We start from the raw sequence: 25973 nt of genomic DNA, 5'->3' as shown, positions 1-25973 counted from the left end.
AGGACACTCCTTGTCCTAACTTGTAAGAAAATTTAGTGCACTATGAAAGCAACAAAGGCGCACTCGTAAACGAAGATGTCTCCTAATAACCTTTTCGCCACTACTGGGTGACATTTAATCTCGTTGGACAACGACATGTTACTTGTTCTCTTTGAGCATTTATCAGACAACCTTAAAACCCATCTTAAGGTCCATGTACGAGTGCGCTATTTGTTCTCATTAGTAAAAGAGTTCAGTGCACTCATAAAACTGCTGTGTCTTACGATTCGTACCAGAAATGTATTTCCCGCTTATATGTGGCTTTTCTGCACATTAGCCCTGTAACCTGATAACATGATAAATTGTCCACTGTAGTAACCGCTGCCCCTGAAACTGTTAAAAGGACATTTTTGGGGGGGGATCATTTTTAATAGTAAGGCAAAACCAAGCACTCGTACCACTAGATGATAACTCATTCATTCATACATCTTCCGAGCCGCTTGATCCTCACTAGGGTCGCGGGGGGTGCTGGAGCCTATCCCAGCTGTCTTCGGGCAGTAGGCGGGGGACACCCTGAATCGGTTGCCAGCCAATCGCAGGGCACACAGAGACGAACAACCATTCACACTCACACTCACACCTAGGGACAATTTAGAGTGTTCAATCAGCCTGCCATGCATGTTTTTGGAACGTGGGAGGAAACCGGAGCACCCGGAGAAAACCCACGCAGGCCCGAGGAGAACATGCAAACTCCACACAGGGAGGCCGGAGCTGGAATCGAACCCGGTACCTCTGCACTGTGAAGCCGACGTGCTAACCACTGGACTACCGGGCTGCCCTAGATGATAACTACCCATCCTTTTTCTAATCCGCTTCTCCTCACGGGGGTGCTAGAGTCTTTCCCAGCTGTCTTCGGACAGTCGACGGGGTACAACCTGAACTGGTTGCCAGCCAATCGCAGGGCGCACGTTGTCCTGAACGTGTGAATTATTCCACTGCGAGAAAGAATGTGCCGCGGTTGCGGGTCACGTGACCGCCACGGTGACATCCTCCTCCTTGATGATGTCATAAACTATGCTCGTTTATTAAAAATTCAACACGGTGCTTGGTCTTTATTAGCTCGGCCGATCCTGACATTTTACAGACTCCATTAAATAAGTCTGATTGTGTCATTAAGCCGAGCATCCCCGGGGAGGGGGGGCGGGGTGGACGACATACACTCATTTGTGAGAAAATTGCGTTTCATAATCGGGAGATTTCAATACATCAATTCATGAATTATTCGTAATTATTTATAATTGCGAACCAGATAGCTGCCACTGTAGTGCGAAACACACTTTAGGTACAGCGACAGACACAATGGAATTAAATTCTGCTCACTCAACTCTTTTATTTAGCAATATACCTTTGATTTAGCACGCCTGCTCGGTGTTTGTGGCGCAGCGATGCATTGAAATGCTACAAATAAATGTCTGGACGCGCGGCCCGACTCGTTCAATAAAAATCGCTGACATTTGAGCACGTCGGTGCCGCAAAAGAACTTCGTAAGGGATGCTGTCAACATGTCATTAAAAGCGAGGGCTACATTGATGGAAAGAATAGTAAAGTATACGAGGGGAGAAAGAGGAGGCGGATAATAAAGAAGGCGAATGAGAGGAAACCGAGCGGGGAAAGAGCGGGAGGGAAATGTACAAAGTGTGTTTGGGAGACAGCAAATGGGAGTGATGGCGTAATGCATAAAAAATGGATCAGAAATGGGGGGGGGGGGGTGGAGAATGGTGAAGAAGGGGAGGGGGTGGGGGGCTAATGAAAGGAGGCAAAAAGTTGTGGGGGGGAGGGCGGTTTCGATCCCGCACACACACACAAAAAAAAGCTGAAATAGCATCTGGGAGCTGAAACGCTTGACCTCTGGCTAAGGTCAAACGTTTGGATCGCAAGTCCATTAAGTCCCAACGTCATCAAAGGTGTTTTTAATCCGTTTGCGATCATTCAAGTTATGATTTTACCTCCGCCAAGGTTGCAATTTTTGTTGGGATTGTAAATGCCACTGACAAATGCATGTTGACCAGCCACCACCACGCTTCGAGGAAAATTATCCCGGGGACAGACAAGACAAAGCTGGACCTTTTTGACGAGGCACATCAGCTCAAAAATGAACCATAGCGAGAAGAGAACATTGTCCCTCGTTATTTCTGTGACCACTGTGTGTTTTTTTTTCGCTGATTCACGGACAAAATTTAGTGCATTCTTTACCAGAATCGGTCCCCAACCAGTGTGGACTTTTGTTGAACTTTGAGTTCACGTTTGGTGGCGCTCGTGAATTTGTTATGATGAGTGACGCTCCACACAGCTTCAAATACTGTAAATCTCCCAAATTATTCCCACTGGCAGCCTCTTGATGCAAGAAATAAACGTGTGAGGTCAAAGCCACCCCTCAGGTCCCCACACACATACATAAACACGCACACACGCACACACACACACACACACACACACACAAACCTCCTCCTCCTTATAACCTCTTATTCTTCATGTCTTCACCCTCCTCCTCTTCTTCATCTTTGCTAATAGATTCCCACCTCCCTCAGTGCCCTCCAAAAGGGGGCGGCGGTAGATTGCTTCCCTCTAATCCCGCCTTGTCTTCCTTGTCACACGCTTCCAAACGAGCCCTTGGCTCCTCTTGTCACACCTCGTTTGGACGCGAAACGACGGACATGATGTATGCGCCACTCACTGGCCACCCTCTTTAACCTTGCCGCCCACCCTTTTTTCCGCGCCACCCCCACCCCCCCTTGTCCCTCTTGGGTGCTGATGTGATCTGTGACACACACATACAGTCACACACACACACACATCCAATGACAGCACAGGAGCAGATGGGCGCCTGCTTGCGTTAAAAATAAAGAGTAACCACCACCCCCCCCCACCCCACTCCCACGTCTGTGTCAATCCAAAAACGTGAGCGTAAAAGAAACCCCTTGAAAGTGATCTTTTAATTGGGTGACCCTCACTTTCCCCTGCATTATATATAGCATGTAAGCGCCCATCAATAATAGATGAAAAGACTGCTTTTGCTGCAACAATTATGAAAAGTGAGATTTAGCATCTCCGCCCTGGCAGTGAGACGACCGACTGTATGTTCATTAATTATTTAACGGACACACGGGGAGGCAATGGTGGAAAAAAGTGGGCGATCAAAGAAAATATTCAGGGCGATGGTGAAAAGGGAGAGGGAGTGTGTCCATCACTTCCTGCTCCAACCACGTGGGGAAAACTGAACGTGGACCCTTGTTTCCCCGTTGCGGAGGACAGGTTCATGTATCACGGGTTTTCTGCGCCAGAAAGAAAGTTCTGACAATTTTTTTTGAGTTGAGTTCACTGAAATTTTGTAAAAAGTACTACAGGTATCGCTACAGTGAAATTCCTTTACAACGTAACCTACATGGGCAAAAAATACCCCCTAGTGTGAAAAAATCTTCGTTCATTAACACCATTCCCACTTTCCTGCCCCCCATACAACGATAAAAATCCTGTTGAGTTGTACGAAATCTTTTTCTCTGCTCTTGCCACGCGACGAGATTCAACGAAGTCTAATCCAACAGCGACCTCTACTGCTTCGGTCGGAAACGGCAACAGCAACCACCACACTGGTGTACTCTGTGTATGCGGGTGTGTGTGTTTACATCTGAGATCAAATTTGCAACAGTGAAAAACCCCCTTTTGTGAAAAATATCTTGCTGCCAACATGATTTCGTTGTAGAGGAGTTTTCACTCTACATCAGCAACATTATTCCCATCCAAAGTTCATTCCACAACCGCTCGCTTACCAAATATGTACATAAAGGGTGTTATACATTCCATATCACAAATCCTTTGCGTGCGCATATTAATCTCTCCAAGGTTAATCACCAGCCAGGCATCAAACGCGCTTCCCCCGCCATATCTCCCCTCCGCCAGCCGGTCGACTTTCACAACTTCTCAGTTCAAAGCGGGCCAACTAACGGCGAGCCATCCAGAGTGGAAGACTTTGAAGGCAAGTCCAGCCGCACCGCAAAGGGCCCTCCATTCAAAAGGAGAGCAGTTGCGGACGCGTTGATTCATCTCTCGTAGATTCTGGAAAATTCCACTTGAAAGCCACAGACGGAGAGGGAAGGGATGACGGGCAACATTCCCGAAGGGTGTTTATGGGGGTCCCATTCAGAGTGACCTCAATTGGCCTCTGCTGGAGTACCTGCTCAATGAGGATCGGGGGGGTACTCACACAATGAGTTGCGACTCGTATGTTCCTGATGATATCGATTCAAGCTAGTGACACTCACCTTTTGCGTGGAGAGCCGCCGACACCCTCTAGGCCCCCCCATACCCCCTCGCCCCAACCTGAGAGTCACACTTCATGTACAGGCACAGAATATAAGGCTCCCAATATGGCCGCCACCCCCTATAGAAAACCTCTTAGCGCTCACTCCGACATCTGAGGCACTTCCTCTTCATCCCTCTGCACAATGACACCAGTCGAAACGATTGGCCATTACCGCCGAGTGCTCTCGAAATAAACTGTCGCGGCAAATTATCGTAAAATTTGAAAATGTAGTCACGAGACTACATTTTGACTTCGTTTCAGAGGAGATATGAAGCCAAATTTGTTTGCTAGATAATTGTTGTGCCGGATAAGCATCCGCAAAAAAAAAAAAATGGACACGGTGTTGATGAAGCCGATTTGGCTTCTAATGACTTTCGGAAGCCACGCGCACACATTTGCAATGGAACGGATGGACTCTTCTTTGCATTTAAACGTATTCAATTAGAGGCAGCGGCGGTGTCTCGATCAAGCGCGGCGATAACGGGCCCAAAGTCAGCGTCACCTCTAGAAACACGGCCCTCCGCAGCCCGCCTCTTCCAGATGTTATCGGGAAAATTCACTTTTTTTTTTTTAACAATGCCGCTTTGCACATCAAATAGAACCTCCTCGTCTTCGTTCTTTTTTTCCCCCCGCGTGCATCCGCTGACCTCATCGGCAACGCACGAACGAGCCTTTACAAATTGCACGCGTTCGTTCACCACGGCGGGAGGCAGAAGCACGACGGAAGAGGACGAGGAGGGAGGCACTTGGATGACATTGACGCAGCTGCCCGACTAGACCAGACCTGGAAATTTTTCACAACAGGGGGTTTTTCACTGTTGCAAATTTGATCTCAGATGTAAACACACACACACACACAGTACACCAGTGTGGTGGTTGCTGTTGCCGTTTTTAAGTTATTTTTTAAATTATTATTTTTTTTGTTTTCATATTTTCAAAAAATGCTCTGTTGTATACAGTAATTGAGTGATGATTAGTTTTAGTATTACGGTACTTTTAGTTTGTTTGGTGTTTGTTTATATGTATTATTATTATTAAATCATTAAATGCAATGAGCAGTGAACTAGCTAGCGACGCCGACGCCCCGAAAATGCATCTTCGGATATTAAGTCGGTCAGGCCACTTTAGAGCGCCTCATTGTCAGCTGTGAGTGTGAGCACATCGAATAGACAAAGGCGAAAGACGGAGGATGTCGCATGTAGTAATTGTTTTTAAAATCTGGCTTGATAGCCAACGCGTTGGTTCGCGGCTTCAAGCCGGCGCGGTCACTTTAGAGCGCCTCATTGTCAGCTGTGCATATCACACAGACAAAGGTGCAAGATTGAGGATGGGGCATTTAGTAATTGTTTTGAGAATCCGACTTGACAGGCAACGCGTGGATCGGGGCTTGAGGCTGGCGGGGTCACTTTAGAGCGCCTCGTGGTTGTAGGAGACCTGGTAGGATAAATTCCATCAACCAAATGTGTTTACAGGATTTTTTTTTTTTTACCTTATACTAGTTGACATAAGAAGGATGCTAGGTAATGAAGCATCCCGTTTTCAAGGTCGCGGGAGGTAGGATTTGATGGAAAGTTGACAGGTGCTCGGGTAATCGTTCAAATTTTGGAGTGCGGTGAACATCCTCCTTTGTGGTCTGTCGGATTTTAAGTCTTGTCAATTTGCAGGGACTTGAAGCAATCTTACCAAGTAAAATTCTACTGTTCTCCATAATATTTACTACTTTTTTTCTCATTTTGTGATCCCGGATTTTGCAACGTGGCTCCAAATCACCCCCCCCCCCCCCCGAGAGCCCGCATGTGTGAAGAAGAAACAACAACCTGCCAGTCGCTCCTCCTCTTCCCTCCTCCCCCTCCTCCACCTCCTCCTCCTCTTCCATCCCTCACTTGATGCCATCCCAGTGTCGGAGGAGAGCCTGCGCGACAGCGGAAGACGGTAAGAAACGACGCCTTATAACTTCTTTGCGGCTCGTTATGCGTGCGTGCATGTTGAAAGTCGGATCGAAAGGCGACACAACGCCGGCAGGTGTTAAACACCTCCCCCGGCCGTCACCTTGTCAACCGTCCTCTCCGCCTCTATGGAAAGACAAGTACCACCGTGCAACTTAATCCCCCCCCACCGTACAAATACCAGAAGGCAGATGGTCCGGGAAGCCAACGGGACGTGTGAATGGATACCACGCGGCATCCACAACCTGTTCCCTTTTTGGCTTCCATCTGAGCCAAAGGGACATCATCTGGTTTGTACCAAATGATTGAGAAGAAGTGGAATAAACAGCGGGGGACTTCTGGAAAAGGAGGGAGTGGGGAGGAGGAGGGGGGTCGGAATATATATTTAAATCTGAAAAGCCAGCGGGGCCATCAAAAGTGGTGAGCTGCAGTGTTTTAAGTGGACGGCGTGTGTATTTATAGAGGCCGCTGGTTAAGTTCACTAAGCTCCCGCTCTTGCAGTCCCGCTCTCTCATTTTTGCCTGATGAAAATTCATCTGCCGAGCAGACGAATGCATATTTCATCAGTCGCACCAAACACACACACACACACACACACATGCACACACACACACTATCTGTATAAAAGTCAATCAGCTTGTCCTTAAAACGTCAACCGACTTAAATGTTTTTTTTTTTCCCGATTCTCAACCATTTTCCCCCCTCTTTACTTTCCTTCCCCTCTAATTACTCCAGCATCCAACAACATCCCTCCAGTTCCCTCCCTTTCTCCATGCAAGAGTAATGAGCTGCCACCGTCTCTTATTTTGTGCCACTTTGTAGTGAGTAGAGTTTGGAATCCGGGAGGGTCCCGCAAGACTCAGATGTGCATGTGTGCCTGTGTGTGTGTGTGTGTGTGTGTGTGTGTGTGTAGCCGCCTCCGTGGTTCTCCCTGCCGCGATTGTCATCCGATCTGCGGGGGCACGACGCTAACATCTTGTTAGAGGGGAAAGGCGCTCGTGTCGGTTTGCGGAGACGCCGTCACTTTGAACAAACGCGGGGCCTCTCCGGGGGAGGAGAAAAGTACACGCAGACCTGTAATCATCTCGTCTGTAAGCCAAGTAAACCGAAGGCTCTGTGCACCTGCACGCTACAGAAATAGATGGATGGAGTTGAATGGAAAGAAGTTTGGTACATGATCATCGGAGGCCCGGATGGGTTTGATGAAGTCGTTGTACTGGCGCGCGATTCTAATAGGCTTTTGTTTCCCACCTGGGGGGGGGGGGGGGGGGAATACGCTCTGCACTCTGTTAAAAGTAGCCCAAATTGGGTGAAATAGCTAACCTAGCGCTGGGTCCAACAAGGGGTGAGCCAATGCTAGGTCATTGAGGTCATGGAGTCAACATCTGGATCCAACAAGGGGCGAAAACTACAATACAATACAATACAATACAATACAATACAATACAATACAATACAATACAATACAATACAATACATGCTAATTTATATAGCGCTTTCACAACAGCGGCAGCTAAACTACCCAAAAATACAGATTAATTAAAGCTCACCAGGCGGCCCGGTAGTCCAGTGGTTAGCACGTCGGCTTCACAGTGCAGAGGTACCGGGTTCGATTCCAGCTCCGGCCTCCCTGTGTGGAGTTTGCATGTTCTCCCCGGGCCTGCGTGGGTTTTCTCCGGGTGCTCCGGTTTCCTCCCACATTCCAAAAACATGCGTGGCAGGCTGATTGGGTGCTCTAAATTGTCCCTCGGTGTGAGTGTGAGTGCGAATGGTTGTTCGTTTCTGTGTGCCCTGCGATTGGCTGGCATCCGATTCAGGGTGTCCCCCGCCTACTGCCCGGAGACAGCTGGGATAGGCTCCAGCACCCCCCGCGACCCTAGTGAGGATCAAGCGGCTCGGAAGATGAATGAATGAATGAATGAATAAAGCTCACCAAAAAAAAAAAATGGCCGACCAGGTTATCGGTATAGCTGTGAAGTCAGAACTTCCTGCACTACCCCAGAGGCGCCGAACCTTTTTTGACCGAAGATCTACTTTTCAAGCAACCAATCTTCGACCGACTGCTGACGGCGAACAACTTCCGGTGATGCGGGTGATGGGCCACCGTAGGTTGAAGATGACCTGCTTTTTCATTTAATTAGGATTTTTTTTATATATACATTTTTGGTGAAAGTGTAACTGAAGGGGTGCTTGGGTGCAGTATACATTCATTCATTCATTCATTCATTCATCTTCCAAGCCGCTTGATCCTCACTAGGGTCGCGGGGGGTGCTGGAGCCTATCCCAGCTGTCTCCGGGCAGTAGGCGGGGGACACCCTGAATCGGTTGCCAGCCAATCGCAGGGCACACAGAAACGAACAACCATTCGCACTCACACTCACACCTAGGGACAATTTAAAGCGTCCAATCAGCCTGCCATGCATGTTTTTGGAATGTGGGAGGAAACCGGAGCACCCGGAGAAAACCCACGCAGGCCCGGGGAGAACATGCAAACTCCACACAGGGAGAACGGAGCTGGAATCGAACCCGGTACCTCTGCACTGTGAAGCCGACGTGCTAACCACTGGACTACCGGGCCGCCTTGCAGTATACACGAACACAAAAATATATGATATAGATAACATGCACGCAGACACACAAATCGTCGTTAAAATAGTAGAACAAGTTCTGCTGTGATGTGACGAACAGCTTTCCCTTCTGTGCGTTTCTAGAACCAAGACAAAATCAGATGTGGGGACTGGCCGAAGCGAAGAAACTGGAATAATGTCGCCAGCGTTGCTGTCCCGCTGTCTCGGTGCAGTTCTGGTACTGTTCTGGAACCCGTCGTGGCCCCCGGCCCATTCGGCTTCAGCGCCTGAGAACGAGGTGACCCACTGGCCCACCGCGTGGTTACCGGAAGGGAAGCTCACCACTGTGACGCTCCCTAAAGGACGCACTCGCAGGTGGAGCAACAACAAGCACAACTGTATTGTCTTGTCGGTGGCTACGATCAGTTTCTCAAGATGACTTTCTTCCACAGGATGTACTTCACACTGAGGAAGGCAGCGGCCATGTCAGTGACGGTCAGTCCTTGTGACTCACCCATTGAGTGGAGTCTGGCTGCTCGCACCCTGAAGGACAAACTTCTCAAGAGTCAAGAGTGTGAGTGAACTGCAAACATAAAGCAACATCCATCCATCCATTTTCTGTCGGGCTTATGCTAATTCGGGTCATGGGTGAGCTAGAAAGAGACGAGGTTAGATCAGTTGTGTCGGCAGGATATGGCTCTCGAGAACCAGCGTTAGGGGACCCCTGGTATAGACAAACAACCATTCACACATGTGGATAATTTAGAGTCATCAATGAATCAAATGGGTACCATTAAAAAAAAAAAAGCACGAGAAAAGTCCAAAAAAGGAGTATTAACATTGGTGCTAAGGGTAGCGGTAACATTCTTGCTAAGGGTAGAGTTTACGCTTGTCACCCAGGACACATGTTGTGTTGTGTTAGCATTAGCATTAGCATGGTTAAGTGTTCTGATCAGTTGTGTCAAGCCAGGACACAACTGCCAGGACACATCTTGTGTTGTGCTGAGATTAGCATTACTGCTAGGCGTGGTGTAGCTATAGAAGTGTGTGCTGTGTTTTTGGTTCTTTATATTGGCAGATCAGCTGGGAGACATCGAGAGTTCAGTTAGCACAAGCGATAGCATTGGTGCTAAGAGTACTCTCAGTGTTGTACAGTGTTTTGAATTCAATAGTAGCCTATTGTTGGACCAGCCAAGGTACACCCGGTGTTGTGTTAAAATTAGCATTGGTGCTAGGTGTGATGTTTTGAGTCGTGTGTCGCGTTTTTGGCTTCTAAAACATTTGTGGATCAATCAGGACACTCCGACGTTCTGTTCGCGTAACTAGTAGCGTTGGTGCTAAGGGTACTGTGAAGGGTTGGGTTTTGCTTCCATACAATTGGCGCACCAACGGGAACACGTTTTGGGTGGTGTTAGCATCGGTGCTAAGGGTAGCGTTAACGTTCTTGCTAAGGGTAGAGTTTACGCTGGTTACCCAGGACACGTGTTGTGTTGTGTTAGCAACTCGTAACATGAGAAGATGAGAGTCCACTAAAGTGAATCACAATGCCTCAAGAACGGATATTTAACCGTTTCAGCTCAAAGAGTTCCCAACCTGTCAGCCAAACCAACTTCTCCACATGGTAAAGTAACACAAATGACATGATAAAATGACGCATGAAACATTCAGAGCCTCAGTTGGCGGGTCCCCCGTTGCCCGTGTGAATTATTCACTTTGATTCTGCAACAGTTGAAGAGAGATTTCTCATCGGCTGTTTTTTTTTTCAGTTACCGGTGACATCATTCAAATGAGGTTCACACACTTTCCAATGAATTGATAATTATGGTTTAATTATATGCTGGGGTGAGGGGGTTCCTCTTGAAAAATTGGGTTGCTATCCAATATTCATCCAAGGTCCGCAAATGTAGGGCACAAACAATGAGAATGATTTTCGTCTTTGAACTAAAAGTTCCAGTAAATGTGTCGATAACTACTGTGATGTTTTCCACTGCTCTCGGGATTGTGTGTTGCACAAAATATAGCTTACAGTTTAATTTATGAGGTCACTTTATTTAAATAACTTTATTTTTTTGACAATGTTCACCAGCCCTTTTAACTCCATCCATCCATCCATTTTCCGAACCGCTTAATCCTCACTAGGGTCGTGGGGGGTGCTGGAGCCTATCCCAGCCGTCTTCGGGCAGTAGGCGGGGGACACCCTGAATCGGTTGCCAGCCAATCGCAGGGCACACAGAGACGAACAACCAACCACGCTCACACTTACACCTAGGGACAATTTTTAGAGTGTTCAATCAGCCTGCCATGCATGTTTTTTGGAATGTGGGAGGAAACCGGAGCACCCGGAGAAAACCCACTCAGGCCCGGGAAGAACATGCAAACTCCACACAGGGAGGCCGGAGCTGGAATCGAACCCGGTACCTCTGTACTGTGAAGCCGACGTGCTAACCACTGGACTACCGGGTCGCCCCCCTTTTAACTCTTTATATGAAACTCATTGAAACAGTTTTAGCATTCATTAGCTTCACTCATAACGTGGTAGATTGACTCGATTGCTTAATTTCACACTTGATGGGTGGCAGAACTACGGCATGTTAAATAGCATTCTTTCCCCCCCCCCACAGGGAGCTCCAAAAAAAGCATGCCCGAAATGTGGTGGAGAGGTCCTGGGACGGAGGAGAAAATACACACTTTTTCCGGCGGGACAGTGAACACCTACAGTGGTCCGACGTCCCCTCGTGCGTCCATCTACATCCTGAGGTTGCGATCCAAGCTGCAGAGCGGCGGCAGAGCCACCGTGTACCTCCACCAAGGCCCGGGCCTGTCGGGCGTTTTCCCAGCCATTCCGTCTGACCCCCGAGTACACACGTTGGGCGTGGGGATGACGAGCGTCACCCTCAGCTGGACTCCCAGCCCCTCCCTGGCTGGTCCCGCTCAGGACAAATACGACTACTGCGTCCTGGTCAACTCCAAACGCAACTTGCCCAGCCTTTGCGCGGCCCAAGAGAGCGCCAGGGAGGAGACGAATAAAAACCGAGAGAAGACGGAGAAGAAGAGGACGATGACGGCATGGCCCATCCTGAAGGAGTGGTGGTGGGACCAGTGGGAGGTGGACTTGGAGGAAAAGAGTCCATCTTCTCATGGGGATCTCCGGTGCGCCTGCGAGGGGACAGAGAGCATCTGCACAGTCTCCGAGCTACTACCTGACACGCCGTACTACTTTGACGTCTTCGCAAGGGACCGAGTGAACGGCACCAGCGCGGCCTATGAGGGGACCGTCGCCCGGACCCACGGGGAAGCCCGGCCGTCCGTCACCGTGTTGAGGGAAGGCGAATTGAGGTGGGTCACCTTCCAGGACAGCGGCCCGAGATCAGAGTCGTTTTTCAGCTTCCGTCCTCGCGGCTCGGAGCAGAGTGGTCTGCTCACCGCGCAGAGCTGCGGAGGGGGCGGCAAATTCAAGATCACCGTGTCCGGTAAAGCTCGTGTTTTGACCACCCAGGCCGTGGGGAAGGAATTGGTACAGATTTGGCTCCAGGGAAGTCCGCTTTATCTCATCCACTTGGAGAGGGAAGGACCCGCCCTGAGCGAGGAGAGCTCCACCGCTGCCTTAGCTGGGGGTCTGAAGGCTTCGGTCAAATTACAGACCTCGTCGGCGTACCACCGCAAGGGCGTCCCATCCCTTCCGTCCACCTTGCAAGTCAAATCCTTCAACCGCTTACGCGGGTGCAACAGTGTCACCTTAGCCTGGATGGGCACCGAAGAGAGGAGCCTCTACTGTGTGTACCAGCGAAAGCAGGGGGGCCGACGTGACCAGGACACCCTCAACGCATCCTGCCTGGGACCGGAATCCCGCTCGGATACCGAGAGGGTTCTCTGCAAGTATTTCCAGGAGCTGAACCCGAGGCGGGCCGTGACTACGGCTGTGATCGGGGGGCTGGAGCCAGGGACCACTTATGTGTTTGATGTTTATTTAATGAGACGCTGGGGGATTCCTGTCAAGTATGCCAGCAAAACAGTCAAGACCAGGAAGGAGTGCTGAGATGTCGCCCCCTGCAGGAGGGTTGTGGACTAAACTGTAAAGCCTGACCATGAGAATGAAGCCAGTTGACTGTTGTGGGGTGGGGGGAAAAAAAAGGCATATTCCTTTTTGGAGGAGCAATAGTTAGCCTGACCACTTGTCGTCTTCTCGGGACACGAGAAGAATCCGCACACCAGCAAATTTTCAGATGATTCCCGATTTAATATTTACAACAGAATGCTCGCGTTGCTTTTAATCGTCCATCGTGATAAAGACGTGGCAGCGGTCCAAGTACTCGTTTTGTGATCGAGTACAAAGGACAGATGAGGTTTGTGTTGTCAGAGCACACAGGCAAAAAATAAAAATAAAAAATACAAAACAACAGAGTCCATGTGGCAAATATGCAACAGAAACAGATGGGGCAATAATTGGATGACATCTGAGATATGTGGGTGGGAAGGGGAGCAGCGGGAGGCTGGGGGGGGGGGGGGGGGGGATTTGTAAGTGTATATTTCCGGTGCTGCTTATTGTACCAGCGCAGCAAGAGTGCAATCTACAGATGCTTAGTTCAAAGTCAAAAATGTGTATCTTTGTGTTATGCTTTTCGCATGAAGAAGTGGAGAAAAAAAAACTACTTGTGACTATAGCCTCATTGTCATTGATGTATTCTTGTGCTGTCTCAAACGCCCCAATAAATTCTGCGGTATCGCTACATTTTTCACTATCTAGTCACAATAGACTTCTCATTTTGACAGTGAAACAGACTGAAGGCCTGAACCCGACCGAGGTGGGCATTCCGTCAGTGCTGACAGGACGGCCATTTCACGACACATGTATTGTGTGTTTATTTGGGTCCACTCTACATGAACAGTGTTAGACTTTGGTTTGATGCACTTTTTTGTTGTTGAAACATACGCTAGAAAGGAATACAATAAAGTATTATGAATACTTAGTAGCAAGACCCAGATACCACGGAACCATGTCCCCAAAAAAGTGGTGTTTAAGATTACATTTGTTTGATGCCAAACAACTGCTCAGATCGTTCAGGAAATGTCATGACATCTTGCTGCGTCAACCGTCTTCTGGTCATTTAATACATTTTCGTGACTGAGAAACACGTCTATCTATCTATAAAATCTTAAACTTGCCCCACAATTAAATGTAACAAAAACATCAGCAGAACCAGCTGTCAATTAGTAATAACTGGTAGCTGTGAAATATTACAAAAATATGAAACTTGAGTCATGTGTTATGACGTTTCTGTTTCGATCGAACAAACTATCACAACAACAAGGTCTGTCGCGTACATATGACGCCAAATCACTGTAACCAATAGAACATTACGTTGGAATATGACGTCAGCGCGTTTGTGCCTGTGCGGATGTATGTCGCGGTCTCTAGCGCGCCAAAACTGTCAAGCAGCAACCAAAGCAAAGTGTTAGCTACTGGCCTGGCTGAACTCAAAACGTCGGGCAAAGCGAAGCGACGTCAGAATGGGTTTGCTCGACCGGTGCCAGGAGCTGTTCAAGACGGCGAGCCTGTACGAAGTACTGGGCATCAACAAGGAGGCGACCGAGACGGAAATCCGCAGGAGCTACTACAAAGTGTCGCTAAAGGTTCACCCCGACCGAGCCCCCGACGACCCGCTGGCCACCGAGAAGTTCCAGGTGACTGTTACTAGCCTTTAGCTCAGGGGTGTCAAACTCAGGTCCTGGAGGGCCGCTGTCCTGCATGTTTCCCAGTCTCCCTGTTGCAACACACCTGATTCGAATGAAGCGGCCCTACAGGAACTGAGTTTGACACCCCTGCTTTAGCTGGTCGGATGTTTATAGAAGATCGGTACAATCGTACAACGTAATATTGAGTAGTCGGGTTTTTGCATCGTTTCGATGCATTTTTAAGCAGTTGGCTAAACAAGAGTACGAGGGCAGGCGTTTGAACCCAAAATGCTTGCACTCCACATTTTATTTTGGCACCTCAACTAAAAAAAAGGCATTTTACAATTATGATTACATAACAGTGTTGAGTTGTGGTTGCAGTAATCTGTTCGAAAAACATCTCTGAGGCCTTACAATATCAATAACTGAAACTGATGCATTAAAGATATTTCAAATGATTCTCACCTCCTTTTTGAAAACGCCCTCTCTCACTCACAGGTGTTGGGCAAGTTGTACGCAGTGCTTAGCGACAAGGAACAGCGGGTCATCTATGACGAGCAGGGCGTGGTGGACGAGGAGTCTGACATTTTAAGTCAGGATCGCTGCTGGGAGGACTACTGGAGGCTGCTCTTCCCCAAAGTAAGTGTTGAAATTCATCGAGGTGAGCTCACAATCCATCAGGCTGTTCTCAAAGAGATGGCCGTTTTCCGCACAATATCAATCCGGTTGTCCTCTAGATCACCGTGCAGGACATCCTTGAGTTTGAGGAGCAATACAAGGGCTCCGACGAGGAGAGGAAGGACTTACTGCAGTTGTACACGCAGCACCAGGGAGACATGGACGCCATCCTGGCTTCAGCGCTGTGCAGCTCCCACGACGACGAGCCCAGACTCGGAGACATCATCCGGGCCGCTATCAAGGATGGGGAAGTGGAAGAATTCCCCGCCTTTGCGCAGGAGAGCGACAAGAAGAAAAGGGCTCGCAGGAAGAGGGTGAGTGCCTCCTGTCCTTATCCCTCCGCGACCCAACACACATGCCCAGAAATTCACTATCCAGTATCCTAAATGTGATTTTCAAACCAGGCGGACAGAGAGCGAAAAGAAGCAGAAGAGATGCAGAAGGAGATGGGGCTCGGCCAGGAGGACGACAGCCTCATGAAGATGATCAAGGTTGCAAACGCCTTTTGTGTACACGTTTGCTTTGCTTGCTTTTTTCCGGAACTAATCAAACTTCGTTTTTGGGGGGGTTTTTTGGTGCAGCAAAAACATGCATCCAGGGAGCAGAGCTTCAACAACTTCCTGTCTGACTTGGAGGCAAAGTACTCAAAAAAAGGTGGAAAATCGTCAAAGAGGGCCAAGAAGTGAAGTGCATGCACACCCTTTAAGTTATGGACATTTTTTTTTTTTAGTTAATGCTTATTGCCATTAGTTCGGCAGTATCATCTGAGTATTCTAATGTTGATGTAATAAAATAAAAGTGCATTTTATGTTGCCAATAAATTACTATTCTTGTACACCACTTGCCTTGCCTTTTTTTTCGACACTTAGCGCTTAAGCATAGTACTCATGTGCTATTAATAATTAGCATTTTTTTCCTGCTTTCAAAGTCAACTCGGGCCCGCTTGTCAGGTGTGTGTTAAGACTGATATTTCCTCTGCGATCCGCTTGTAATAAGTCGGATCAATAAATATTGAACCTTTTAATAATCATGACATTGAAAAGAATATTCAACTTCTTTTTTTTGCTTTTTAGGGGAGTCTGGTTGCCATGTGGCACTATACTGCCCCACACAGTTCATTCTTGGTACTACATTGGACACCTGACAGATGGGCGAGTCGATTGTTAGAGATATGCTGTGTTAATATGATGTGTTTTTCTTTAAAATTGTACAGATGTTAATATTTGTTCTGTGCGTTTCTTTTTGGGAGTGTTTATTTTTTTGTTTTTAAATGCAGCACAGAAAAGATTGCTGTTTTGCAGTCCGAGAGGAGAGCAGATGTCATATTAAAATAAGCACTCCAACACCAGCTCAGTGTTCTTCTTTTGGCAGAAGCTGATTTGAAATTACAAAAATAGATTTTTAACAAAGGGGCACATGAACAGTATGAAATGTTTCTGCGAAAGAACAAAAAAAAAAAAGTGTGAGCACTTAGCTGTGCGCTGCATCTGTCCAGTATTGAGAAGAAAGACTAAAGTGCATGGAGACGATTTGAAGCCAACAGTTTACACTCCTGGTCTGCTGTGTCGGGATGCGACGCCTCCCCGGCTGTGAGAATAAGATGTGCGGGATACGGGCACCAGCGGACCTGCAAGAAAGGAAATTCAGCCATTTATATTATTATTATCAAGGTTAAAACCGACTACTAACCGAGCTGCGAGGCTTGAAAGTCCGTCTCCTCATCCTCGTCCCTGATTGGCCAGCGGCCCAGCGGCTGGTGGGAAAATGAGTCCAGGAAAGAGGAGCTGCCGATCCCAAGGCTGATGCCGGTCACGCCGATCCCGAGGGAGTCTTGGGGGAGGGGGGGACCAAAGTAAGAGCGTTACAAATGTCCTGGATCTTTATTACCTACTCCGACATGGTTGCGCAAGTGTGCACACCCTGTCTGAACCGTTATGCGGCTGCGTGCAGAATTGACCAATCAAAATCAGCTGAGGTGGGAGTCCGGACACACTTGCCACCATCCAAGTGCCTAATGCTAAATGAAGTTCAGATGTTCTAGGAGGCTTTTCCTGACATTAGGTTCTCTCTAGCAGAAGCCCGGCGGATTTGGAACCATTCATAATTGCCTCTATCTTGTCAAGGCCCCAGTTCCAGGGAGGATAACGTTGCCGCCACCGTGCTTCACTCTCGGTATGCGCATGGGCTGCTTTGGTTGGGTGCTCAATTTTGCCAAGTCACATTTTTGAGTTCACGTGCATTTTATATTTGTCACGGTCATCGTTTGACACCTTGAAACCGGAACAGGTGTGTGCAACAGGAGTCCCCAAACTACGGCCCGCGGGCCGGATACGGCCCGTCAGCACATTTAGGCCGGCCCTCTAACCCTCCTGTTGTCCTCGGGTCAAAATGACCCATCACTGTGTTAAAAAAGGCCCCCAAAACCCCCTAACTGCAAACAGCGGTGTCTACAAGCCGACTGGAACCTACAAAAGGGTTATAAGGAAGGAACACAAGAACTTTAAGAGACTGCTCATATGTATCAGAGAGATTCTGCTCTGAGAACTGAGCTGAACTTTTATCTGTTAAGATTGTGCATGGCACAACAGAAAGTTGATTTTCCATGGCTTTTTTTTTCTATGAAGAACCCAGAGAGAGTTATTTATTCATTCATTCATTCATCTTCCGTACCGCTTGATCCTCACTAGGGTGGCGGGGGGTGCTGGAGCCTATCCCAGCTGTCTCCGGGCAGTAGGCGGGGGACACCCTGAATCGGTTGCCAGCCAATCGCAGGGCACACAGAAACGGACAACCATTCGCACTCACACTCACACCTAGGGACAATTTAGAGTGTTCAATCAGCCTGCCATGCATGTTTTTGGAATGCGGGAGGAAACCGGAGCACCCGGAGAAAACCCACGCAGGCCCGGGGAGAACATGCAAACTCCACACAGGGAGGCCGGAGCTGGAATCGAACCCGGTACCTCTGCACTGTGAAGCCGACGTGCTAACCACTGGACTACCGGGCCACCCGAGAGTTATTTAGTTATTATTTATTTCATTAATAGTATTATTATTTGTTTCCTGACTTTTTTTCTGTAAAAAACCTGGAAAGAATTATTTGGTTATGTGTGGCTTTCTGGAAAACAATAAATTTTTTAAGCTCCCCTACGATCGTCACACTTTTTCTGTAATAAACTGACACCGGCCCCCCATCGGAGAAGGGAAAAGTTATGTGGCCCTCACAGGAAAAAGTGCGACCCCTGGTGTAGCAATATGATACTGCTTTAAATTTGGATTCCGTGGCCTACTAGAAAGTTTAAGTTCCTATATTCCGGTCTTCAGTGTGTCCCCCAATAAAAGGTAAGTGTCCCACCTGTGGCAACCGAGGCTCTGCCAGGCCTCCCCTGTCCGATGTTGTCCAGCACAGTGAAGGAGCGCCGGTAAGGCGTGTCCGACTGCGGGGCGACATCGGGGCTCAGACCACAGCGCGAGCGGGAAAGAATGCGTCCACAACAGGCGACGACATACCCTGTATGTGTGTGTGGTGTTGGGCCGGGAGAAGACGTCCAACGGGAAAAGGCGATCCCTCGGAATTGAAGGGGCGACATCGTCGTTTAGGGCGCTGTGGGCGCGGCTGGATGGACCTTTATGGCGCTGTTGGAAAGGAATGAGACAGAATTATTAGTTTCTCTCATGTGGTAAAATAATGCGGAATCGATCGAAGTTGTTATGATGTTACCTGAGCGCTTTTGTACTGTTCCGTGTCTCCGGCGCCAATGGGCGGCAGGAGCGTGTTTCTGCTCAGTGCGAATAATGGAGACATCAGCCGGTCACTGGCAGTTGGTCTTTGGAGAAATGCATTCACTTTTTTTAGTTTACAGTGTCTGCTTTGAAAGAAGACAAAAAAAAATAAAAAAAGTCACCGCTCTGCCCGACTGATCTACATTCAGGATGCGCGAGTGGGCCAACTCACAGCCGCGTACCACGGATGACCTCATCCATAGATCCGGCCGCGTTGGGCTGGCTCGGACTGGGAACGAGGGGCTGGAGCGTGCGGGGTGCCAGGTTTCTACGGCGGGCCGAATGAGGCGGGCGGGTCAGCGAGGACGAGCTTTGCTCCAGGACCCGGCGAGGGCGGGGTCTGCCGGCCGGCGCCGTGCCCGAACCCGATCTGAGAGGGCCGCGCTCCTCCGGCGGCTCCCTGCCGGGAGGGAATGAAAGAAAAGATGCGTGCCAAGTGATTAGCTTGCTATTTGCTAATTTGTTGATTCATATTTGTGTGTGTGTGTGTGGGGGGGGGGGGGGGGGTTGTAAAATGAATTAAATTTTTGAGATCATGGTTTCCTCGCATTTTTTGGGGGGGCCATTTTTGCTATTCACGGGAGGCTTCTTTCTCAATGGGTATCACTGTAATTCGCACTGAGTTCTGTCCAGCGCGGCCAGGTTCCTCTGTTGCAGCGGGATGCTTTGGATCATGATGAGGTCATTCAGGTTCTTCTGGACGCCTCCGATCAAGGCCCGGCCCCCCTGCTGAGACAGCCAAAAAAAACAAGGGATAAAGATTATAGGCAACACAACCTCACTAAAATTTACTTTAAGGAGCCCGGTGCTCCGATGGTTAGTTTGTTTTAATGTCAACAATCCAGCCAGCATCTCCTCCGTTAACTATCATGCAGCATCCCCCCCCCCCCCCCCCCCCCCCCCCTGAAACTGCAAGGCCACCAACAAAACAAACATTCACAGGCAAGACTTTGAAATAAAAGAGCATTCTCAGGACACACGAGAGCTTTCAGGGCTCTTGGAGAAGCACAAGCACGCTCAGTCTCGAGCTTAAAAGGCGAGGGGAGCCAGAATAGCAGCGCGTCGCCATTTTGGCTCCAAGCAGAGGGAATTTACATACACTGGACGACCTTTTCTGCTTTGGGGGCTTCTGGCGGGACTTGGGGCTCTTCTTTAAGTGAGTGGCCGGAGAGAGACAGCGGATAGTCGTGAAGAAGGTAACGGGAAAGAGAAAGGGAGGGGGAAAAAAAGGTAGATGTCGATGAAAAGGTCGGAGGAGAGGAAACAGTGATACAAGTAAATGGATTTGCGCGATGGGGCAACGGGGCATGAATTCATTTGATTGGTTAGTGCATAGACAGCATGAAAGGGAGGGGGGGCTAAAAGTTAGCAAAGGAGGTTGAAGGTTTCTTTTTTTTTCCAGGCAATGAATAACTAAGGCGGCCCGGTAGTCCAGTGGTTAGCACGTCGGCTTCACAGTGCAGAGGTGCCGGGTTCGATTCCAGCTCCGGCCTCCCTGTGTGGAGTTTGCATGTTCTCCCCGGGCCTGCGTGGGTTTTCTCCGGGTGCTCCGGTTTCCTCCCACATTCCAAAAACATGCGTGGCAGGCTGGTTGAACACTCTAAATTGCCACCCGCATTTAGAAAACAAAAAGCTGTATAATTCATAGGCGGCCCGGTAGTCCAGTGGTTAGCACGTCGGCTTCACAGTGCAGAGGTACCGGGTTCGATTCCAGCTCCGGCCTCCCTGTGTGGAGTTTGCATGTTCTCTCCTGCGTGGGTTTTCTCCGGGTGCTCCGGTTTCCTCCCACATTCCAAAAACATGCGTGGCAGGCTGATTGAACACTCTAAATTGTCCCTAGTTGTGAGCGTGAGCGTGGATGGTTGTTCGTCTCTGTGTGCCCTGTGATTGGCTGGCAACCGATTCAGGGTGTCCCCCGCCTACTGCCCGAAGACAGCTGGGATAGGCTCCAGCACCCCCCCGCGACCCTCGTGAGGATCAAGCGGCTCGGAAGATGAATGAATGAATAACTATTACGTTGACATACACGGTTTTGGCTGTCACTTCCGCCATTCATTGTCTGGGAAAAAAAGAATCCTTAAAACAAATTTAACCAATAAGTAGGCAAGACAAACATCATAGCGCTAGTAAAGGTCCGGAAGTCTGCCTCGCAGCCACAAGGGTCCCCCTATTTGAATATCAGTTGGCGCTTTCTGCGTGGAAGGAATACCGATTATCGGCATTCATAAACACGCATATGTGAACCGTTTTTATGTAAAGCTCGTCTGTTGCTATTTAAAAGCTGGTTCCGTTAATGGAGTCGCTTACCTGGAAGGGCAAGCCGGTGGCGAGCGGAGGCGGAGCCAACGCACGGCTCTGGCCGAGCTTAGGCAGCATGCTTGGAACTGCGGAAAACAACGTCAAGGAATTCCGCGACGCTGGACTCAAGCTGCCAAAAGGCTTTTCATCACCTGTCAATCAAAGCGATTCAACCAATCGATGATTCGTGTGAGTAACATCAGACACGAGAAGGGAAGGCGGGCCTACTGGAGGGGCGATGTTCCCATTGGCGGTGGAGCAGCTCGCTCATGCAGCCCACCAGCTGGCGCCACATGTCGTCGAACAAATGGTCCAGCACTGCCTGACGGCGGCAACGGTAGGGCGAGACGGGAGGCATGCAGCGACGTCTCGGGCAAGGCTCGGGGCAGGCTCGCTCCTTTTCATCCTCCAGGCTGATGCGGTCGAAGGCCAGGTACTCCTCCATGTGGCCCTCCACCTCGATCACTTTGGGTGTGGAGCCGCTTAACGGCTCATTTTGTTCCGCCGAGTTGGACTTGAGCAGCGCCGCGCTCCGGCCGAGCACGTTCAACCTTAAAACCCAGGAAAAAAGATGATGTGCATTTTCCCGCTTTTTTCCCCCTACAGTTAGCAGGTATATCAATAATATTTAATAATTTAACAATAATTTAACTTGCGGAAGCGAAAATACAAGACGGTGTTCACCCACATATTCACGATTTGCAGATTCACCAAAACACCCATTTTTTTTAACCTATGTGCAGAAAAGCTCACCTATTTGCTGTTTTATGCTCAGGCTAAGATTATGGCTCATCTGACATCTTGTGGCATCTCGGTGCCGAGGAACTAGGTTGAAGTAAGTTGAGGTGCTTCATGTAGTGTATCGCTGTCATCTCGAGGCATTATGTTTCCAAATAAGCATGGTCAAAATATCGCGGGGTTTTTTTTTTTCATATGTGGGTAAATGGGCGGCCTGGTAGTTCAGTGGTTAGCACGTCGGCTTCGCAGTACAGAGGTACCGGGTTCGATTCCAGCTCCGGCCTCCCTGTGTGGAGTTTGCATGTTCTCCCCGGGCCTGCGTGGGTTTTCTCCGGGTGCTCCGGTTTCCTCCCACATTCCAAAAAAAACATGCGTGGCAGGCTGATTGAACACTCTAAATTGTCCCTAGGTGTGAGTGTGAGTGTGAATGGTTGTTCGTTTCTGTGTGCCCTGCGATTGGCTGGCAACCGATTCAGGGTGTCCCCCGCCTACTGCCCGAAGACAGCTGGGATAGGCTCCAGCACCCCCCGCGACCCTAGTGAGGATTAAGCGGCTCGGAAGATGAATGAATGAATGAATGAATGAATGTGGGTAAATAAAAACACAATTTTATTTTTCAGCAACATATAGAATATAGAATGTTGGGTACTTTAAGAAGAGTGTACCATGTTGAGAGACACAACTACGTCCATACAAATATGCAAAAAAAATTTGGGGGGATCCTCTTTGATATGAGCAGAATCGGACTGGCGGCGTACCGGGTGTTTTGTCAGCGAGCGCGTGCCGAAGCAAAGCGAAAACTCACTCTGTACTGTTGTCATCTTTCTCACTTGGCCTCCCGACGGCCTGTTGGGCGGCGGACGGGCTAAGACCGCTGTTGCTGCCGACCGTCCCTGAGGTGGCGTACCACTGGAAGCCCTCATCACTGGGACACACCAATTGAGTGCCCAGGATCCTGAGTCACACAAACACAAGAGAAACTTGGCTTTGAATGCAAGAAAGATTTAGCTGCCATTTTCCTGGCTGGAGACCAACCGCAGATGAGGGAAGCGCGTGGCCCACTCCTGACACTCCTCCTGCAGTCCCGGGAGTATTCCTCTCCCGCTGCCTGGACCTTCATACAGCTCTTTGTCGATCTCATCAAACATTTGCTGCACTTGGCGGGAAGCCGCCTTGTCGAATTCCTGCAGAGGAGGAAGGCAGCGTTTTCCGTTCTGTAGGGGTGCTATAGATTTTGTGATTTCCTCGCTTGATTTTCTGCTTCGCTGCATTATTTTCAATTGTCGTAGTTCCATTGAAGTAATCGCCAATTTACTTCTTTTGGAGGCTCTCATTAACGCCTCTCGAGTCGAACGGAAGGAGCACAGCTCCATCTAGTGGATGCATTGTACATTGCACCTTATAATCCAGTGCGTCCAATATATGAAAAAAAAATGTCAGAATAGGCCATTCATTGAAGGTGCGCCTCGTAATCCAGTGCACCTTTTAGTGCGGAAAATACGGTAATTTGACAAATTGTGATCAAACCTTGTCAATCGAATCAACAAGAGTTTTCCCCACCAGTGATGTACCGGTACATTTTGTGTTGAGATGGAACAACCCGAGTTTGAAGTCAGTCGGGTTGCCCGTTTAGGAGAAAAATATAACCCTTGGGCAAAAATGGGCCAAAATTGTACTTTCAAATATTCATAACTCTATTCTTGTACATGTTAGGGTGTGACGACCAAAGCCTTTTTTTTGGTGGGTGGGGGGCGGTACTTCTAAGGGTGCCTCCCAATTTTTTTAGCCATTGGTCAAACGTACGGGTCAGGGCTCCAACAAACCACTCTAGGGGGTGCTACAGACATTTTTTTTTTTGTACTTGTGTATAGCGATTTTAAAATATCAAATTTCTTCTAGCCAGGTTCGATGTGTCTGCCGTTTTTTGTTTTTTCTCATTCATGTTCGGTTCCTCAACAATGCAAGTCTTTACAGAGAAAAATAAACAAACAAGCACAAAAAAATGAACGCCGTGAATGCTGGGTCAGAAGCTCGTAATTATCATCAATATTAGTTGACTCATCTCATTCCTTTTGAATTTGAATGCAGACTGTACCACATGGGAACAAAAAAAAAGAACAAGCACAGTTGGAATACACACACAGAATTTCTTTGCACTGAGTTTTTGCCTTCTTCGGTGAAAATAAATAAAATATTGAGGCCTTGAAAAAAAATATGGAGTATATATATATATATATATATATATATATAGGATATAGGACCAACTGTGCCTGCAAACAACACGCAGCGGGCGCAGGCCTTGTGAAAACAAATCAAATATCTCCTTCAACATTTCCCGTGGATTTGTTGAGGATGTTCTTCCGTGGATAAAAACTCATGACATCACATAGAGTACCCGAGGAAACCGAGGGGGTCTTACATCGTAGCCCCAAGAAAAGACGGAACTCCTCTCTGTGGACACGCCGGTGCCTGCGGAGCTGTGGATGCCCGACCAAGACCGGCTGGAGTCCACAGAAATGACGGTGGAACAGTCGGAGGGGCTGGAAGCACCCGATGTCTCAGAACTAGATCAAAAAAGAGGATTCATTTACAGTTAGTCTGGTCTGGGTTTTGGGGGTTAGTCACATAATTAGTGGAAAAACAAAGAGCAAAAGTCAAATTCATGGAATATTCCATCAAGCTGTCTTCATTCGTTCTTCTTTTGGCAACACGATAGCAATTAATCTATGCGGTTTCGACTTTCAAGCTCTCTCGCTTGACTTGCTCGATTGCCTGGAGAGGGAGTGAGGATTGGCTCGCCTGATGCGGACGGAGACGGCCTCATCCACGTCATCGAGGAGGCAGTGAGGGGTCTGGCTGTCTGCCTCCTCCGGGAGAGGGTGGTGGTCGAGGCTGCTGCGAGACAGGCCACGGCTGCACAGAAAAACAAACCCATGAAGTACCACGTACCATGAATCCCTCCTTTTTTTCCCTTTTCATTAGAATAAAGATGTGTCAAAACAAGAACAAAAGGGTAATTTTAGACCATAAATATAAAATTATCATATTATAAGAATGATGATTGGGCCACGTGACGACACCTTGCAACCTGGAGTTCACTGTGCGCCGTTCATAACTTCAAATCATCGTAAAGTGAGGATCCCGTCCAATTTAATCGTATACAGTACAAGGTTTGCATCCACAACTTGAAAATGCCTTTGAAATATAATAATGCAGAATTTATAGACAGATACTACGTTCGCGTTATTAGCTGTCGTGATGGTGACACAATCATTATTGGGTTCGTCATGTTTCGTACTTACATCTCTAGCTTGTGCGATACAGGTTTCCTGTTGTAACGTGAAATCATTCTCCTACCCTCCCAGTTTAAATGCTCACGCCCTCTTCTCGCCTCCTCGCCCCCGCATCTTGAACCCGAATGGGACTGCTCAAGTGTAGAAATAAACGAAACATTTGCACAAAAGTGCAAACCTGGCTTCCAAACGCGGAAGATAACGTTAGTTAGCAGATACACTTTGCGGCTTAGCTAACATGACCCGAGCAGCGTCGCTAGTTCCTCAAAAACTCTGATGCGTGTAAAAAGTATGTTTGGCGGTCACCCATCTTATCGTCTTGCACTTTCAACGGGTTAATGCGATGCTATCTACGGTTATGTGAGCGCCTTTGCTACTGGCATTTAGCACCGCCAACAACACGGCTGTCATGGTTACACTGCCTGGCTTGACCCGGCATGGTACCTGCGTTCAACTACAATTCCCGGCATTCATTGCGAAATCAATGGTTGCGTTCTAAAATATATCCGTCTGGTATTGATAGCGTTTTACCGCTCCTTGATTTGGAAAATAAATTGACGTTCCTAAAAGACATTATAAATGTTAATTGTAATTAAAATTATAATCATCATCTAAAATAATAATTATTTTTGAGGTACACAAACTATGAAGTGATGTT

At 48.4% G+C, this 25973-nt stretch overlaps 4 protein-coding genes across 7 annotated transcripts in view; 2 read left to right on the top strand and 2 right to left on the bottom strand.

The window, feature by feature from the left end:
- Window positions 1–8485: 8485 nt before the first annotated feature.
- Window positions 8486–25973, bottom strand: part of fam13c (family with sequence similarity 13 member C) — a 386051-nt gene continuing 368563 nt past the window's right edge. Inside the window, exon 13 of the mRNA XM_052079759.1 lies at window positions 8486–8601. The gene's annotated coding sequence lies outside the window, so the exon portion shown is untranslated. The remainder of the gene's footprint in view (window positions 8602–25973) is intronic.
- ndnfl (neuron-derived neurotrophic factor, like) lies at window positions 8974–12971 on the top strand. The gene is made up of 3 exons (XM_052079749.1): window positions 8974–9227; window positions 9305–9426; window positions 11474–12971. Exons 1-3 carry the CDS (start codon window positions 9049–9051, stop codon window positions 12886–12888), a joined length of 1716 nt encoding a protein of 571 aa, XP_051935709.1. The 5' UTR covers window positions 8974–9048; the 3' UTR covers window positions 12889–12971.
- dnajc9 (DnaJ (Hsp40) homolog, subfamily C, member 9) lies at window positions 14242–16043 on the top strand. The gene is made up of 5 exons (XM_052079788.1): window positions 14242–14534; window positions 15024–15164; window positions 15263–15517; window positions 15608–15694; window positions 15785–16043. The coding sequence occupies exons 1-5, from the start codon at window positions 14361–14363 to the stop codon at window positions 15887–15889; spliced, it is 762 nt and encodes a 253-aa protein (XP_051935748.1). The 5' UTR covers window positions 14242–14360; the 3' UTR covers window positions 15890–16043.
- fam149b1 (family with sequence similarity 149 member B1) lies at window positions 16529–25777 on the bottom strand. Of its 4 annotated transcripts, none has more exons than XM_052079732.1 (15): window positions 25325–25777; window positions 24822–24935; window positions 24442–24586; window positions 23058–23206; window positions 22828–22977; window positions 21513–21835; window positions 21294–21436; window positions 20086–20136; window positions 19606–19715; window positions 19159–19386; window positions 18925–19072; window positions 18714–18839; window positions 18559–18640; window positions 16893–17033; window positions 16529–16830 (listed from the first exon to the last, which is right to left on the bottom strand). In XM_052079732.1, the coding sequence occupies exons 1-15, from the start codon at window positions 25369–25371 to the stop codon at window positions 16748–16750; spliced, it is 2040 nt and encodes a 679-aa protein (XP_051935692.1). In that variant the 5' UTR covers window positions 25372–25777; the 3' UTR covers window positions 16529–16747. The 4 variants fall into 4 exon arrangements, with proteins under 4 accessions (XP_051935692.1, XP_051935693.1, XP_051935695.1 ...); XM_052079733.1 differs by having other exon boundaries at window positions 18925–19069; XM_052079735.1 differs by having other exon boundaries at window positions 18925–19030.

The sequence above is a fragment of the Hippocampus zosterae genome, chromosome 11 (assembly GCF_025434085.1).
Source record: "Hippocampus zosterae strain Florida chromosome 11, ASM2543408v3, whole genome shotgun sequence".
Classification (NCBI taxonomy): domain Eukaryota; kingdom Metazoa; phylum Chordata; class Actinopteri; order Syngnathiformes; family Syngnathidae; genus Hippocampus; species Hippocampus zosterae.
Note: the sequence above shows the minus strand (reverse complement) of the source record. Positions and strands in the feature narration are given on the sequence as shown.

Bases quoted from the DNA above. Each gene is read 5' to 3' on its own strand.
- fam149b1 (XM_052079732.1), bottom strand. From the start codon at position 25,371: ATGATTTCACGTTACAACAGGAAACCTGTATCGCACAAGCTAGAGAT. The intron at 24,936-25,324 runs GTAAGTACGAAA...TTTTCTGTGCAG, and splicing joins GTATCGCACAAGCTAGAGAT to CCGTGGCCTGTCTCGCAGCA. The intron at 21,836-22,827 runs GTGAGTTTTCGC...CTGGGTTTTAAG, and splicing joins AAAGATGACAACAGTACAGA to GTTGAACGTGCTCGGCCGGA.
- ndnfl (XM_052079749.1), top strand. From the start codon at position 9,049: ATGTCGCCAGCGTTGCTGTCCCGCTGTCTCGGTGCAGTTCTGGTACTG. The intron at 9,228-9,304 runs GTGGAGCAACAA...TTTCTTCCACAG, and splicing joins CCTAAAGGACGCACTCGCAG to GATGTACTTCACACTGAGGA. The intron at 9,427-11,473 runs GTGAGTGAACTG...CCCCCCCCACAG, and splicing joins ACTTCTCAAGAGTCAAGAGT to GGAGCTCCAAAAAAAGCATG.
- dnajc9 (XM_052079788.1), top strand. From the start codon at position 14,361: ATGGGTTTGCTCGACCGGTGCCAGGAGCTGTTCAAGACGGCGAGCCTG. The intron at 15,518-15,607 runs GTGAGTGCCTCC...TTTTCAAACCAG, and splicing joins AAAGGGCTCGCAGGAAGAGG to GCGGACAGAGAGCGAAAAGA. The intron at 15,695-15,784 runs GTTGCAAACGCC...TTTTTGGTGCAG, and splicing joins GCCTCATGAAGATGATCAAG to CAAAAACATGCATCCAGGGA.